Genomic DNA, 17,916 nt, shown 5'->3' on the forward strand with positions numbered 1-17,916 from the left:
GAACAAAGAAAAACCGTTGAGAACCATTACGGATTTTTTTTTCGGGCAGGAAGGGAACGCTACTTTTTTTTCGGTAGAAGGAAACTGTAACGAAATGGAAAATAAAATCACCAATAATTACGATGATGCCTAATGCAGATTCTGAGCGCAGCTTCATGTTGGGACGACATCAACTGTGTTTCAAGTTCGGGCTGTCCACACTTGTAACAGTGAAACATTCTTCGCATATTGTCACAGAAACTGCCAGCGCCCGAGTGCTACGCACGCCACTCTGCGCACTGCAGGCGTCGCGAACCAAGCAAAACACCGACGGCCTCGTTACAAGCGAAGCTCGCCGCAGTGCATATTCCCGCCCCGCATGCACACGAACATCTGCGCGCGTGACGGAGGAAGACAGCGAGGTTAGAGGCCAGTGGCTGGTGATATCGACAGACTCCGCGTTCTCTCTCCCTTTCGTCCTCGTCCGCTCTATCGTTTACACCGGCGACGACGCTCAACGCACGAACAGATGCCTAAAGGCCTGACCACACGTACCCGTTCCAGTGCGTGACTTTTTTTTTGACCAACTTGTCTTGACGCGTCGCCGCGGCCTCTCCCTATAAAGAGAAAGGGCGCGCAGCACCGCGTAGCAACGCACCCGTCCTCTCCACGGGGAGAGGGTGAGGTACCGCGTCCAAAAACCACGCCCTGACGCGCTGCAACGCGTGCATGTGGTCAGGCCTTGAGAGCTGCGCTCTAAAACGTTTCGTCCCGACACCGTGGATATCGGAGCGATCCTGCGTGGTTCATGTTCTTTGACGCTTTCGTTACAGGCAGCCTTCGCAATGTCCGGTGCTCTGTCTGGCCCTTTACTGGGAGTCTTCACGATGGGACTGCTACTTCCGTTAAGCAATAAAAAGGTACGTTCGTGCTAGATGTTGTGCGGACAACGCGCTATCTGTTGGTATTCTTACCATCGCGGGAATGTTATGGGGCATTTCAGTAGGTAGACCAACGTCAATATTTTCGACGGCGACAAACTTATGCAGTCACGTGCCTGCCCTTAATGCGCAGGTTGCGTAGATAAGCGATGCCTTGTTCACGTGGCTTGTCCATAATTTGCAGACACCAGGATACTTCATTCTTGGCTTAGTCGATGCTTTTCTAACGGGCATGCTTTTTTTATTATTACAAAGATGAAACACACACAGAAATGAAACCTTTTTTTTTTTCGATGAATGTCCTGGTGCTTTTTTTTGACGCAGTGAACACTTCCTTGGGACACTGGGGAGAAAAATGGTGTCAGACCACAATGAGGCAATACGTGCCACGTGTAGTGGGATTATTTCGCGTGGTGCACTGGTGTGTGTGTGTATTAAACCTGTTCTTTTCTGAATGAGCTTGCTGTGAGCGCAGCAATTGTCCGTATCGTTCCGTCGTTGTGTGCTGGTTATGTGCCTTCTTCGCGTGTTATGGTGATTCCATATCATACGCGTTACAACAAACGAGTGCCTTGTTTGAAGAGACACTGCACACAACATGAGCGCTGACTTTCAGCTCAAAATGTTGTGACAGTGCGGGTTGGAATGGATAGTTCTAACTGCACATGTCCATATTAGTCAGTGAACAACTGATTACCATCACTCTTGGTTAGAATTCTCCTTTTTGTTTGTCATTTGTGCGCAGTTAACGGCTTACTTATGCTTCTCATTTCCACTGCTTTCTGTTGATACATTTACCATGAGTTATGTTTGTCGCGAGGGTTTGTCGCGGCTGCTGCTGTTTCTGCTTACGTTTTCTGAAAATTCTCTGCGCATGCGCACATTTTCTAACTACAGCGACGTTGCACTTGTCAGTTAGCGTTTTTTCCTTCTCTCTCACTATTTTTTTCTTCCCTTGTCTGTTGGGTTTGACTTCACCAGATACGCTTATTCCGCATTTTCTCCGATGTACCGCGAATCTTTCAGGGCGCCCTGGTTGGCCTTCTATTAGGCGAGGCCATGTGCTTGTGGGTGGTGATAGGGGGTCTCATCTACGGCTCGCCCAGCGAAGACCTCCCGACCTCCGTCGAAGGGTGTGAAGACGCGGCGTCACTACCTGCCCTCAGCGGTCACTTCAACGCATCCATGCACCGGTCGCCACTGGAGCCCCAGTAAGGATCCACTTACCTTTTCTTAAACTACGAACGAATATCCCACAGGTCGGTGGGATCGAATCCCGGCTGCATTTCTGATGGAGGAGGAAATGCTGTAGGCCCGTGTGCTCAGGTTTGGGTGCACGTTAAAGAACCCCAGGTGGTATAAATTTCCAGAGCCTTCCACTAAGCCTTCTTTCATAATCATATGGTGGTTTTGGGACGTTAAACCCCACATATTGGTCAATCAATCCGAACAAATATGTTTACTTACTTTTGTGGCATTTTTTTTTCTAAGAGCCTTCCGTGGGAGTTTGCGAGATGCCTTGAAAGGTGATTTTGTTTGTGCAATGGCACCATCGCCCGACACCGTCATTAGATCAGAGGCGGGCGAATAACAGAGGCAATGCAGAAACACCAGAGGCAGTGCAGAAACACCTGAGGTACAGAACGTCTTAGGTGAATGTATCAGTAAACATGTGATCTTATTTCATTTATTTATTTGTTTGTTAAAGAAGGAGAGAGATAATTATATCGGTAACATGTAAATCAGAAGGCTTGTAAAACTTTGCTCTAAGTTTACCGACTGGATATTTCTCAAGGAAAAAAAAAAAACACTCGTCACTGCTAAGTTCAGATGGGCTGGCACAGCCTGAATACGCTTTGGATAACATCGACAGCTTGCTTTTTGCGCAGAAGCATGTGTGTTATGTTTGCATATTTGCCTGTCGTTGGGGCCTGTAGCCCTGGTTTCATAACGTCGACGCATACCCAGCATAGAAGCAACTCCCTGTTTCGCTTTTGACTCATCGTTTATTGCTTATTTCTAATTGTTTTGATAACTCTCCCGCAAAATGAACCACCCTAGCTATTACAGGGCTGTTAATACTATTTAGAAACGCCATTGCCTGAATATAGTCGAAAATGCACCGGAAATTCTTTTTAAAGTGCCTGTTTTTTTTAACGAATGAGAAAACTTACCAACAGTGTGTCTAATCACGGAATGCGAGACGAGAAACGCCGTGAAATAGTTATAACCAGAATTTTCTATCTGCGCAATTATAACGTCGTGTACACACAGCATAGCAAGATGGCATGTTCGGCCAGTTGGTTTACGTTCGTTTTTTTTTAAATTTTCGTTAAGGCGCACCGAAACGCACTTTTAGTCTGTGTTTCTCGGTGCGCTTCAACCGAAATTTCAGAAATGAACACACAACGCATGCTGCAAATAGTGGGGAACGCACGCGAGAGTGGTTCGTGTTTATGCGGGAAGGTTCGCTGCCTGCACTCCGCGCGCATGCGCAATGACTCGACATGTTCCGCCAGTTGTCGCGAAGGCAGCGCCGCTTCTCAGCGTGCAAATTTTTAAGGATCGAAGCTGTTAAAGCTGGAGGTAAAACGTCGGGAGTCTGCAAAGAACCGTCCGCGCCCGTTGGTTATTAGCCGCGCTCAGCAACGGAGCCAGTCCGCTGACCCGGGTACGAGTGACGAATGGCGCGCGCTCTGGCCGGGGATTGATTGATTGATTGATTTGTGGGGTTTAACGTCCCAAAACCACCATATGATTATGAGAGACGCCGTTGTGGAGGGCTCCGGAAATTTTGACCACCTGGGGTTCTTTAACGTGCACCCAAATCTGAGCACACGGGCCTACAACATTTCCGCCTCCATCGGAAATGCAGCCGCCATCTGGCCGGGGATGACACAACCAAGTTAGCACGTGAGTTTTTGGCGGTAGAAATTTAGGCATTATTGCAAGTTCTGTGACAGAACGTGGTTCGCTCTACGTTTTCTACGCCTAGGAAAGACCAGACAGAGGCCACGTTAAGTCCCTATTATCTACCAGCTGCGCCTTTTATTACTAAGCTTTACACGGTTAGTGAAAGCTTCCATCTTTTTCCGTCTTGTTTTTTTTCACTTAGTAAGCAACACAAAATAGTCTGTACTACTAATAATGTACAAACTCCTACTGTTTAAGCACTGAATGCGGCGTGCAGGAGAGCGTAAGACTACGTACAGCTAAGTTTACGAAGTGAAGGACTCGATAATCCACTAAGCTGTGCTACATGCAGGTTTCTCACGACTTTTAAACACGATTTAATGATACGAATTCTACTCGGATCGCGAGAAGGATGCTTGAAAGTGTCTTTATAATTCACGGTATTTTTATTTCCACCTGCAAGTAATCGCGTGTTCTGGCCTCTTGTCGCTCCCTATAATAAAACCAACAAGAGCAACGCGACGGTGGACTTCGCTATCAACGAATTAAAAAAATGCGAGCTTGATAGAATTTTTAAAAATTTAATTTATTTTTCGTGTTTCGCAAACACTTATAAAAAAAAAGCTTCTCGCCTTTTCCACCGAAACTATCGTGACTGGTTATTGCTCATCAACCGAAAAAAAAAATCTCTTATAGTTGTAACGATCCTAAAGCCTGGCCCCTCCTGCAACCAGGTTGCTGTGAGTTTATACAGACTTACCCAAATGTTTGCCGTCTCCTTTTTCAATAATTGATTCTCACTTTAGGTCAACTGATCTTGCCGCATGCGCTTATTTTCATATAACCAGCATGTTACACACAAGCGCGTAACCAGAAATATTTTCCCCCGTTTAAAATGGCCACTTTTCGCTCCCTATGTCATGGCGAAAGAAATTTCGGGTGGGGGGGGGGGGGGGGGGGGCACGCGTTTAGTGTGCCACTTCCTGGCTACGCCCTTGGTTACAAATATCACCAATGATTTGCGCAAACCGCGCCCGAGTCTCTAGAAACCTTCCGGATCATTTCAGAATCGTCTGATAAGCTTGAGCCCGCTACGAGAACAACTTCGTTCTGGAAATAACGCTGCCACAGACGATAAATCTGGAAACTTCGATGTCGCGGGCATGAAATGCTGACGCGCCTAACTGCAGATGAGATTATCGTAGCCTCACGGCAGTGCTTGCCGCTGTCAATGTACAGCGGTTATTGTTTGTACTTTACCTTTTGAATTCCTTGCCACGAGGCCACTCGAATAAAAAGTTGAGTATTGAGTACGCCGACTGCTGCTTTCTTCAACGTCACAATATTAAGTCTACTAGTTGTTGGATCATATCAGTGGAAGTTGAGTTGATGGGACAAATTGATTGATTGATTGATATGTGGGGTTTAACGTCCCAAAACCACCATATGATTATGTGAGACGCCGTAGGGGAGGGCTCCGGAAATTTCGACCACCTGGGGTTCTTTAACGTGCACCCAAATCTGAGCACACGGGCCTACAACATTTCCGCCTCCATCGAAAATGCAGCCGCCACAGCCGGGATTTGATCCCGCGACCTGCGGGTCAGCAGCCGAGTACCTTAGCCATTAGACCACCGTGGCGGGGCATTGATGGGACAAATGAAAAATTTATTATGCTGTTATTTATAGTTTTACTTTTTATTTTAATACACACAGCGCCTATACAGGCATTAGAGCGTACAGGGGGGGGGGGGAGAAGGTACAGGAAAAGAACATGAAAATTGCAGGTTCACATAAGTTTGTGTAAAAAAAGAAAAGAAGTAGATTTGCAGGACACAAAACATGCACAGCTGCACCGAGCACAGATGCGTCAGAGAAGTCACGTGTATTGGAAATAGAAAAAAATTCTGAAACCACAAAAAATAATAATTAAAACAAAGTGCGCCATTCGTCCAGCACAAGGGCAAATTAAAAAATCAAAACAAAACAACATAGCTTACAACCAAGATATCGCACACATCATGGCGACTGCCAGGCGCACACACGCAGTCTATAGGGCTTTGCGGTCGAAAGATTCAATCTTTTTATTGCAGAAAAGAACGCATCTGTCGAAGAAATTTCTACAATTGTGCGAGGAAATCGATTGCACTGACTGATAGTTCTCGGGAAAAAAGATTGCTGGCACGTTAAAGAACCCCAGGTGGTCGAAATTTCCGGAGCCCTCCACTACGGGGTCTCTCATAATCATATGGTGGTTTTGGGACGTTAAACCCCACAAATCAATCAAAAAAGATTGCTGAAGGACGATGTATTGCATTTATATTCTCTTATCTTGCGTTCATGATCTTTGCGGACTGAAATGTAGTGAGGCCGGCTTATGTATACTTCACGGGGAATTCTAGTGTGAGAATAAAATATGCTGTGCAATAGCTTTAGTCGAAACGATGACCTTCGGTGCTGCAGAGACTTCCATTTTCATGTCGAGTAGTTATCGAAGATATAGGCACCACTGAAGTCTCGGGTGTCAAGAGCAAAGGTACGCCAACTAGAGGATGCGAGAGAGTCGGCCGGTGACACAGCCATTGCTAAGAATCTTCAAACTCGGCTGTAAGTAAGGCAATTACCTTTATTAAAGTGTATTGGGGTGAATATCTGCGCCATATCTTTTTTCCCAACTTTCTCAGGATTTTACCCTTCCTTTTTTTATAAGACAGGCCGTCGCTCGCGAAACGTTTCATCAGGTGTAGCGCTTCTCCTCGTTTGTCTCCATGTCTATAGTTCTAACCCCCATATTCACAAACGCTCCTCGACTCGACTTTCACCCTTCAGTTGACAGAGTTGAATACTGCGCCGCTGCTCGGCTGAAAGTGACGCTGTGCTACTCAACAATCGCAGCAGATTATTGCTGATATGCAGTGACTTTCCCTGCCTAGAGATGGCGCTCCCATCGGCCTTCTCCAGTGAAGGTGAAGTGTTGAGTGGAGGGACGTTCTAGAATATGGGGGTAAGTTACGGCTATGGAGCAATAATAATGACATACGAACTATTCCAAACCGCCACCCTTCTACATCAGAGTTCTTTCGTGGGACAAGCGACCCTTTTAGGTGTCGCGCCAACACATTTGTCTGAGGATGAACGCTTACAGTCGTCGCACTCTTCTTTGTCTGCAGGGGACTTCTGAAGCTCTACCGGCTGTCACATTTGTTTGTTCCCGTGCTAGGATTCGGCGTCACTATGACGACGGGCATCATTCTCAGCATCTTCACAGGTGAGCATGCATATTTTCACAGGTGGGATCACGTATGCACATCGAGATATCAATCATGAACCCCTCGTCGGCAACCTCTAGCTTACTTTGCGTCTGCTGACGTTCAGCCACACCTGTTCTATGTTATAGTATACCTCCGAATGTTGGGTCACATCTTCATCTACACTGCACCTCTTCTCTTCCTCACTCTGTTTTTTTATAGTTTGAAAGCTTTTCATTAGCGTACTACCATAGGCTGTTTGCCCGAAGGCGCTGCCATGTTGCAATTGCAGCGCCGATTATCATACAGCGCAGAAACGGAACGCAGATGAGACCACATAAACGAGGCGCCGACTTCCAACAGGATTTTATTTCGCGCACGCGAAAGCCATCTATTAACTCCTTCAACAGCCTGCAACGTCTAGCCACTCTTTTTATCGTGCTGATCGCATCTTTTTCTGCCTGCATATTTCGTGTTCGCGCAATAAATCCCTGTTGGAAGTCAGCGCCTGTGCTGTGTGGTCTCATCTGTGTCCCGTTTCTGCGCTGTTTGGAATAACCATCTGTACGTATACGAACATGACTGCTTAACCATCATTTTGAAGTCCGTTTATTACCAATATCGCCGTTGATCAAAGTTCACGGAAACTGGGAACTGTTATCAAAAGGCTATCGCGACAGACGTCAGCAGACGGCTCCTGCTCTTGTCGCACGTTCCGTTCCACGCGCTTCCCGCACAGCCACAACGCACGGATCCCTGCCGCACGCAAGCGGGGAACAAACAAGCCAATTGGCGACGCTCTTTCACCCTCTCATGGGGTGCGGCACGTGCGTTGCGGCTGTGCGGGAAGCGCGTGGAACGGACAATCAGCACAATAACCCCTTCGCTCCCTCGAGCGGCCGCACTACATTGATCATCATTTCATAGAGTTACGCGAGACCGGATCCCTATAGAGCAGGGCATAGCCAGAAATATTTTTTTTCGGGGGGGGGGGGGGTTCAGCTATACTTTATGTTCATGCGTTCGTTTGTCTGTGTATATACAGGCAAGCAAAACTGAAAATTTTCGGGGGTGTGGATGTCAGAATCCTCTCCTGGCTACGCCCTACATTGGCCTTACTTCGTATAGAATTCCAATTTGTTCCTGGCGACGAATACAGCTTCCCGCAAAAGTCCGGAAGCGCTACATAAAAAAAAAAAAACAGTGCACGATGCCGCGGTCTTCTTTGAAAAGCTGATCGTTACTGGCGTTCAGAATAAACGCGAACTGCGAGTGAGTGGCCACCGCGTTTCGTCCAGTTACCGGAAAGTGGCGAAAGGAATTATCACCCAGTGCCTCTCATTTGGACTTTATAAAAAGCGCCATAGTACCGGCGGCCGCAAAAGTTCTCACCCTTAAGCGGGTGTTTTGAAAGACAGTCCTTTTTTTTTTTATCCAAAGGTTATTAGTGAAATAACAGAGTGAAACCGCCTTTTAATTCGCAAAGTACGATGTGACAGTTGCCCAAGAACCACTAATTTTCGTGCGTGCGCTAATGCAGGCGGTAGTGGACGCACGAAAGACTCCGACCTCTACGTCAAATGCGTCGCTAAGCGAATGATGGATTGCGAGGAACACGAACAGCAATTGGACGACCTGAAGGTAAGCTTTCCAATGTGCCCACTAATATTTCGTGATTTTACCGACTCTTTCCACTTTTTACCGAGTTGGTAATCGTCATATCTTGCCAAAGCATCAGCATTATAACTACGATTGAGTCGGTCACAAGTGCACAAACGAACGTGAAAGTAAGCCATACTCACAAATCGTGCGCTATCGATACATACGCCAAATCGGGCCAGTTGACTAGTATTCATCATGAACTTTCTTACAGCGCCACTCTGTCTATGTCAGTGTCGCGATGTAACGACGCTTAAGGTTAATACTTACTACCAGCCGGCAATATCAGGCATCAATTTATTTGATTCCTTAATCATGACAACTGCGGTGCGTTATAAACAATGAAATATATGTTAGGATGCAAGCGTATACAAAGTAGGGCGTAATATGCTCACCGTCACAAGTAACTTCTAGATTTCACAAAAGTTCTTGGCCCTAGACCTTCTCCCTCTTAACACAGTGAATTAAATAAAAAGTTACTTTCACGTTCGCCGATGATATTAAAATTATTGATAAGCGTCGAAGTGCCTTACATCACGACAATAACATGTTCAGTTGCTTATATCATGATTATGTATGTTTTTTCCCTGCTTTTCTGCTCCTTTTTTGGCCCCTATCCCCTTCCACTGTATACAGTATATAGTTGATTTTAAGCACGCCAGCAGAGTTCTCCGTTTTTCAGTAAAGAGGTTTTTCTCTCAGTCGATCGCTCTCTCACGCACTTTTAAACGAGACGCGTTCTATCCAAACCAGGACGGAGCCAGGTAACAGATGCGTGAGATATAAAAAGCGGGGGTGAAAATTGCATGCATTAACGCAACTGTTACGCTTTAACCGCACCTGATAGCTATACTGGTGTTACACTCCTCGCTATAGAGAGGCGGGGAACCTATAGACGCTCTTGTTTTGAACAAGTTTGCTCTTGGGAAAAGGGGGGGGGGGGCGACTCTTTTTTCCCTGAACAAAATTGATGCTTTTTTTAAAGTTGTCTTTCAACTAAAACTAAAATGCTTAGTTAACATCTTATGGCTACATGCATGATCCAGGTGAATTCGTTCGCATTGCAGGTCGTACCTCAGCAGCAAGGCGACGCTGCATAAAGCCTGGCACCAGCGAAAGCAATCGACTGAAGAACGGCCGCTACTGAATTGTGCAGAATTGAATTTCCAGCACGCACTCGCCGCTGCCGCGTCTAACGCGGTCGGCTTGCATTTTCATCATACGAGTTTCGTGACCAACGGCATTTCAATACTTCGACAACTCAAAGACAAAACAAATTTGTAAAACGAAGTGTACACACTATGACGACACTAATATGCGGTGGAGCAGTAGCTGTCGTCTATATTGCCGCAAGGAAAGTTTCATGCTGACGTACATTTCCAACACGAAAGTGTTTTTGCCTGGGTTTACCAGGAGTTCAGTGGCGCATTTCCATCACAGAAAAAAAACGTCAAAAATACGCACGATCACACGACAAAAGTTTCGTCAACGGAGGTCGAACCCATGACCTCTGGGTTTGTGACGACACATGTCGGGCACGCTATCCACTGCGCCATTGCCACATGCTTTGTACGCTTTAGAAAATTACGCCTTTTATACCTTCCACTGTCGTCTCACAGTGTTCTTACTAAAGTTCTGTAATGCATCATGACTATGGAATCCGCGATTAGCTCCTTCAACACATCGTTTCTAAGCGTGCGTCTCATTCGGCACGTTTCTCATAGAAGTGCATTATTGTCAAACCCCTTAAAAAACCCACAGGTGGCGACCTCATTCCAAGTGTCCGCATCGCCCACAGGATCCATCCATACCAAAAATAGCTTGGCGACGCCCGCCAGCCTCACCTGGCTTTAACTCCACGTTCCCCACTTTCTCTCTCTCTCTCTCTCTCTCTCCCAGCGAAAAATCGCGCCCGGCCAGAGGGAAGACATGGCACTACGTGCGTTGCGTTTCCCTCTGTGTTGTAATAACTCCATCGCACCGCCAGTAGACGACCTTAGCCCAAGTTCACCGTCCAATCATTCGCGCTTTTCTGGCTGCCACATCACTTCCTCTGGTTCAGCTCTCACCGTTAACTAGTATATGCAGCTACCAAAAGCGTCTGCCACCGCAAGGGTTTGTTTAATCAGAAACGAATGATGGGCGTTGGTCGTCGGGTTGCAGTTGTACGACTAAGTGCCAACGCGGATGCATCCGCGTTAAGCTGTGCTGTGCTATAGCTGTCAAACACCATCAGGCACTGCGCAAGCTGTCTTATATCAAATGTACAGTAAACATTATAATACTTTTGTAAGGACTTGTTTACTTTTGTGTTTTTGCCTATTCCTATGTCGGAGGGATCAACTGTTTATTTAATTGCCTATCGGGGACACCAACTTCTTTCTGTACGGCAGTGAAGACTTGTGCAAGCGGCCAGCCAATCACGAAAGGGAACTGGCTACAAGCTTTTAAGTAGAAGCTCGCCTATTTTCCGCTGCATTTACGTAACGGTTCTGTTCTGTAGGCGACGTGCTCAAGGTGATCAGAGGCGGACTAAAGGTGATCAGTGTGGCCGCTAGCGCCAATGCGTGTGATAGCTGTGAGTCTATGGTTATCTCTAAACGAACTTTGAGAAAAGGTTGCGTTTCTCTTACACATTTTTTTAGAAATAAAAAAAAATGCTGTTAGTGATCTCAGACAATCGAGAACATAACGCGCAAAGTAGAAAACCGGTTAGAAAAAAAAACGGATAGCTTACTACAAAAAATAAATCCTTGGCGTATAACATGATGGAATTGGTCGTGAACCATTCTTTCAGGCACTCATCAAATGGCCTCGGTATCGCAGTTTCTTTCTTCACAATACCATCGCCGCGAAAATTTTTCAGCGTCCTCGCTTCATTATGTGTTTGTGTACGTGTTTTTATGTGCGCGTGCATATATTTGCACACAAAATGTACAACATTGGATAAGGGCGGGGCGGGCATTCGATATTCAACCACCCAAACCGTTATTCCTGGCTTGGGCAGGGTACGGTCCGAGTCCAGGGCGGGTATGGTCCGGCATCACTTCGTATGTGATGCCGTCTTGTGAGTTTGCTTTGAGAATTCTTCTTTGTGTGGTGAAAGGATTGATTTGATTGATATGATTGATATGTGAGGTTTAACGTCCCAAAACCATCGTATGATTATGAGAGACGCCGTAGTGGTGGGATCTAGAAATTTCAACCACCTGGGGTCCTTTAATGTGCCCCCGAATCTGAGGGCACGGGCCTCAGCATTTTCGCCTCCATCGAGAATGCAGCCGCCGCAGCCGGGATTCGATCCCGCGACCTGCGGGTCAGCAGCCGAGTACCTTAGCGAGTAGACCACCGCGGTGGGGCCGTGGTGAAAGGAGGAAGTAGCAAAAACAACGGCGCACTCGGGACCTTGATAGACTGAAAAATTATCCCCGGAGTTGTGACTCGGAATGTTGCGGGCACAACCGTTCTATATAGCTTCATAAAAATGAACTATATGGCGGTGGTTTAGTGCTACAACGCAACGTGTTGAGTTGCGCACTTCAGCAAGGTTAATTCGAGAGCCAATAAAAAAAAAAAAAACTGTCAGTGACTCTAAGCTAGCAACACGAAGTACCTGTAAAAAAAAAAAAAAACTGCCCGACGTGCTTTTAGACTGAAAGACGTTCAAAACGTTATTTAGGTCAGTTCTGTGGTGATATTTTTATTGAACAATGACAGCACTTTTATACTTCGTTGAATTTCGCGTCTGGACTAAATGCTGACACGTCACTGTGACATCATAGACTTAAAATGTTTTGTTACAGTTCGGCCGCTAACGGCGCACAAAAAGCTTTCTACGCCATGTATGGTTAGTCTTTTGGTCTCCTAAAGTACATTGCAGTCCGTCTTATTGGACAACTTTGCCCAAACAGAAGCTGTCGGAATCTGTGACGTCACAAAGGACTATGGCGCGAACTTCACGGTGGCGTCGCCACCTGATTTTTGTTCGCGAGAAAAAAAAAGAATCTGGGGCTTTACATCCTAAACTTGCAACACGTGATTGCGAGACACGCTGTAGTGACGAACTCTGGGTAAATTTTGACCAAGTAAATTTGCTTGACGTGTACCCATCATGTGTGTAGACTGGTGTTTTTTTAAACTCCGCCCGCATCGAATGCAATCACCACGATCGACAGCCGAACTCGCGGCCTAAATGCCATAACAGCAAAGCTGTACGTATAGCGATCGTCTCGAGGAAAACCGCTATTGCGGTGAAATTTAAGTCGAGGGACAACGAAACGAACTGCGTGATGGAGAGTGTCTTCCACGCAAACCCCTAACATCATGACACAGGCTGTATTGAAAACGTCGCGGAGCTCCATTCGTTACAACGTAGCAACTCGTAGAACGAAGTAGTTTAAATGTCCCGAGCAGTTCTTCGTAAGACGTTTGCATGTACGTGTGCAAATATGTATGTCTGTACGAGCGAAAAACAGAAGAAAATGCCGGCTTAAGAAAGTCACCGTGAGCGTTGTTTAGAGTTGGAGCTTGAAAAACACAGACGGGCTGCGCGATAAACAAAATATGATCAATGTTGACAGAATCGTGACATTTATTAGCACGGTATACCTTCCTCCCTGGAGCAGCCGTACGTCAAACATTGCCGCGCGTTGCAGCAATGATTCATAATTCTTGGGAAACATTTTGCATATTGAAATGGCTCGACCCATTCATGTTAACCTAAAACTTTTAATCACGTTTTGCTATTCATGCACGATGGTTTCCGCACGGTGGAGGAAGAAAGAAACAAGCGGAAAGATAGGGAGGTTCTTAGACCGACTGGCTATCGTGTGCTGGGGCAAGGATGGATAAAAAAGGACAGTAAATGGATGTTACAGGAAAAATAAAGGCGACAAAAGAATAAAAGAAAAACAACATGGCACTGTTCAACGTCTGTTTCTAAGACCAGTTGTCCGCAAGAAGGGCAATAATGATTTAAAGCCTTCTGTGCTGAGAACGGACTCGGCGAATATTCTAGAAACCTTTGTAGCCGTCTGTTGTAATCACCTAAAATTGAATAAATGTCTGAAACAAATACGCATGCATGGCATACCTTCTTACTAAGTAAACAAAAAATTGCACATGAAGTTTTTTTCTCTGCAGTGTAACATGGATAAACCTGACCCGGTCACAAGATAGCTTGATATATTAGGTTAGCAGGGATATAAAAAAGAATCAGCCAGAACAAGATAAGGTTAATTGGAGATCATTGCAAAAATGCTTCCTTCATGCAGACATGAAAACAGGCTGAGAATGATGAAGATGATGATTTATTTCTATTCAAGAGATAAAGGCCCCAGGCAGTACGTTTCACTGCACGACGGCAAGTTTTTGTTAGTCTTCGCCGCGTCACACAACTGCATCGCAGTGAACATTTTTAGGTGAAAACCGGTGATTGAGGATTCGTTTCTGCTCTGAGCAAGAGCAATCGGTGTCCTGAGACACGCATTTGGATCGGTGGCGAGTGTCGTTGTTCATACTCGGGAATCCATTTCAGAGGGTCAGCCAGAACATTGTTATTTCACTATCAAGTGTGCTCAGAACAATGCGTGAAAACGCTAGGAGCCGCACTTGCAGAGGCTTAGTGCTCAGTACATCAAGTATGAAAGTTATACGGGTATAGAGGGAGCTAAAGGTACGCGCACAGGGCTATATTTGTAAACGGAAGTTCTAAGGGAAGGACAATTGTTTGATATATACGTCTGTTTCCATGCGTCTGAGCTCAGTCGTATAAATTGACGCAGGCGCTCACGAGTGCGTGAATATTCGTAAGGCCTATATTTTTTGTTAATAATATCGGGTCTAAAATAATTCAGGAACGGTTAGTTCGAAGGTCCGGAGCGCGATATTTGCAAGCTTGGGCGCCTAGATTAGCGGGGATATTTCACGTGGCCTAAATAACGTACCTGCGCATCCAAAAATAGAGACGGCACATCTGATATTGCGGGCTTGAAATATTCCAGCCCAATTTACAGCGAACTGTTCTTTCGCGCAATTTTCGTTTGCTCATTTGCCCCAGTCACATGTCCTTTCAAGTATGTGACAAGGAATTTTCACGATGATGGCGCGATTCATGTACGCACAATTTGACTTTGCTACAGCACATCAGTCATACTTAAGTCTTCTGTTTATAGTATACATCTGATTTCGCTGTTTGTAGCCAGTGAGTTCAGAAGGACTATCTAAAGAAACAAGTGTACAGCGTTGCCCTTTCCACTCTGATGCCGCGCTACACTTCGCTGGCATCACACGTCCATTCAGAGTGTCTACGAGATCAAGTGCCCTTGAACAGCTGATGCTACACCAGTACAGAGTTGAGATATCATATCGGTGCAAAGCACTGGAGAGAAATTACACCCAATTATGTGGCAAGCTAACGCTGGCCTTTACTACTTTTGTACTCAAATCCCTTAAACAGTGTTTGCTTAGCGAGTGCTTCCAAAATGCAGTTCCCGCAAAATTGCGGAGAAGTCCTCCCTCCCTCCCCGCATCCCGATCACGCACTGCGTCCATGCAACGCCGGCGATCTTGAATCGCATCTAATGCTACTCAATAAACAGAGCTCCGAGCACTTCTAAACTATCGGGGAAAACTTTTAAGAGCCATTGGTCCATGACGGGTGAACAGAAATGATCACTATGAAACGGCTTCGACCTTTTTGCTACACGTGCGCCGATTCGTGCGGTGTGCGACATAGCAACTCTGAAATGAGCGAGAGGATGAGTACAGTGAGAGAGAAAGCGAGAGACAAATTCTCGGCGAGGCGGGATTCCAACCCGCGAGTCCACGGTCATGGCATAGCACAGCATAGTGTAGTATAGTGCGCCAGATGGGAAAGTGCGCGTGAGGAGGAGGCGAGACAGTGAGACATAGCGTAGAAAAAAAATGAGAAAACTGAAATATAGAAAAGTAATGAGAGAGCATCAAAAAAATACAGGTGAGGAAATAAGAGATAAAAAAGATACATAAGGAAGATAGAGAAAATTAGAAAAAAAAAATAGACGGACAGGAACAGAAAACTGAAGGGAGAAACAGCAGGCCGCCCAGCTCTGCATTCCCTTCAGGTTCAGTACCACTAGTGTGAAGCTTATTATTTTATCGCATCTTGACGATTTTCAGAATTCCCCACGGATATGCATGGCTTTTGAGATCTGTATAGCGAAATGGTAGCTGTGACGACAAAGTCGGCAAAATTAAGGATTTCGAGATTGATTTGTTTCTTAAAGCTCCTGCGTCAGCTTATCTACGGTCTCCGAGATCGGGCGCCGGTGCGCAATCCCGGAGGCCATCGTTTATCGGACGTACTTCCGTAAACGCCACCGTAATTTGATCGCGTTGACATGTGACCCTACGCTGTAATGAGCCGTGTCATCAACGGGAGAAGTCTTCCGAGGAAGACCATATCCGTTTTTTTTTTTTTCTCGCTGGTGGGAAAACTTCGCCATCGCCACCTTGAATCATAATTCCATTCCGGGAAAGCACCTATCCTCGACGCTGCGGGTAATTTCGACCAGTTTTAAGCGGTGGGGGTCACCTGTTAGCGATTTTACAGCATGCCAGAAGCTTGACGTGTGCACTTCAAAACAAGCCATCATGATTTGTTGCGAATAGATTTGCCTTGCCTTATATGAATTGTTACACCCTAGAATCTGTTGTCCTCTGACAACATAACTATGCAGAGATAAATTTTATACCATAACTCATGACTAGAATTTAAACCGAAAAGCTATCAAATCAAGCTCGTCCAAGTGAGAGTATACAGAAATCTCTCAAGAGCAACTGATCAATGGAAACTCTAATAAAAACTTGATGCAGTGCAGATTTCTTGGTTGTTCTGCAGAATCGACAGGACTTCATTAAGCAATCTTTGCCATGAAATAATGTCTATTACACGAATACATTTTTGCAAGGGCTAACGAACATTGTCCTCACCTTGTACGTGTAGTCCGTCCATGTATGTTCTATTACACAATGACTCTTGCCAAGCATCCAGGAATCTTACAAATCATTTGACAACTACAAATATTAACAACCGCTACTTCGCAACACAAAGCCCCAAGAAAACCCGAACAAATTTAAAAAAAAAATGCTCTGCTGCGAGGATTACACCCAATATTAACACCTTTCTTGGGTGGTTACTTTACCAAGTGCATTGAAAGAACCAGGAAGCACCAATTGGCAGCACAAGTCTCCTTAAAGGGACACTACAGAGAAACAACTTGGTTTAGATCGACAAACTGCGCTCTGAGAACTACAATGCCACATGTTTCACTATCATAAGTTTATTGTTAATGAACAAAATCAAGGTGGCAGTTTCATTTTGAAATTTCTCACTGCAATCTCCACGCATGACGTCACAAATTTAATTATTTGTCATATTTTTGCGATATTGGCTTGATAAAATTTTTTTCAACTTCGTATGCTAGGTCTACAGCACCCACAGATGACAACATACCTTTATTTTATTGATGCGAACCTATGCAGAACTCACTAGACGCCCTCGAAATTCACGACGTCCCAGTGCGAGTGGTGCAGGAATCTCGAGGAGGAGTCTCCACCCGCATTTCCTTTTCAAGGTTTTTCTTGCTTGCCATGTGTTGTGTCGTGGTAAGAGTGGCGTTTTTAGAATTCAATTGTGAACTGTACTTAGGTTAAGTACCAATGCACATAAAACTGTTTTATTCTGTAGTGTCCCTTTCACCCTTCTGCCACGAAGCTGGTTTCTGCAAAACTGATTTTCAATATGCATGTTAGTTGCATATTGCAAATGACGGTTGTCAGGTACCAATTATTTGCCCGTGCACTGCCGATTGGTACTTCCTGGTTAGTTCGGACTGACAGTGACTGTTCCGGAAACGCGTAGGTCCTGGGTCCGATTCCCAGACCAGGATTAATTTTTCGACAACTAAGCTGTTTTCTTTTGAAAAAGATGTGCACAGATTTCAATGTGACTTCATCCTGGAAACGGACAGCTGTCAATTTCCCTTCCTTATCTAGGCATCTGTTTAATCTGCACCCAAACACTACGGCACAATGAATTGACTTTGTTGTAGTTGGGTCGGGACGCAACTACCAAAGACCGTACACCAGGGTGAATCCACACTAGGGGCAAAGAGAGTTCAACGCTTTTCGTCACA

General features: G+C 45.5%; 1 protein-coding gene across 2 annotated transcripts in view; it reads left to right on the top strand.

Moving 5' to 3' along the window:
• LOC119172106 (sodium-coupled monocarboxylate transporter 1) overlaps positions 1 to 13,814 on the top strand; it is a 50,831-nt gene extending 37,017 nt beyond the window's left edge. The window contains exons 12-16 of one of the 2 annotated variants that reach the window (XM_075892963.1): positions 813 to 899; positions 1,947 to 2,131; positions 7,004 to 7,101; positions 8,622 to 8,722; positions 9,808 to 13,814. In XM_075892963.1, coding sequence (XP_075749078.1) covers positions 813 to 899; positions 1,947 to 2,131; positions 7,004 to 7,101; positions 8,622 to 8,722; positions 9,808 to 9,840 — 504 coding nt within the window. In that variant the 3' untranslated portion in view covers positions 9,841 to 13,814. Of the gene's footprint in view, positions 1 to 812; positions 900 to 1,946; positions 2,132 to 7,003; positions 7,102 to 8,621; positions 8,723 to 9,807 lie in introns of those variants that run through there. The other variant, XM_075892962.1, reaches the window with a different exon arrangement.
• The last annotated feature ends 4,102 nt before the right edge of the window (positions 13,815 to 17,916 follow it).

This window comes from Rhipicephalus microplus, chromosome 4 (genome assembly GCF_043290135.1).
Source record: "Rhipicephalus microplus isolate Deutch F79 chromosome 4, USDA_Rmic, whole genome shotgun sequence".
Classification (NCBI taxonomy): Eukaryota; Metazoa; Arthropoda; class Arachnida; order Ixodida; family Ixodidae; genus Rhipicephalus; species Rhipicephalus microplus.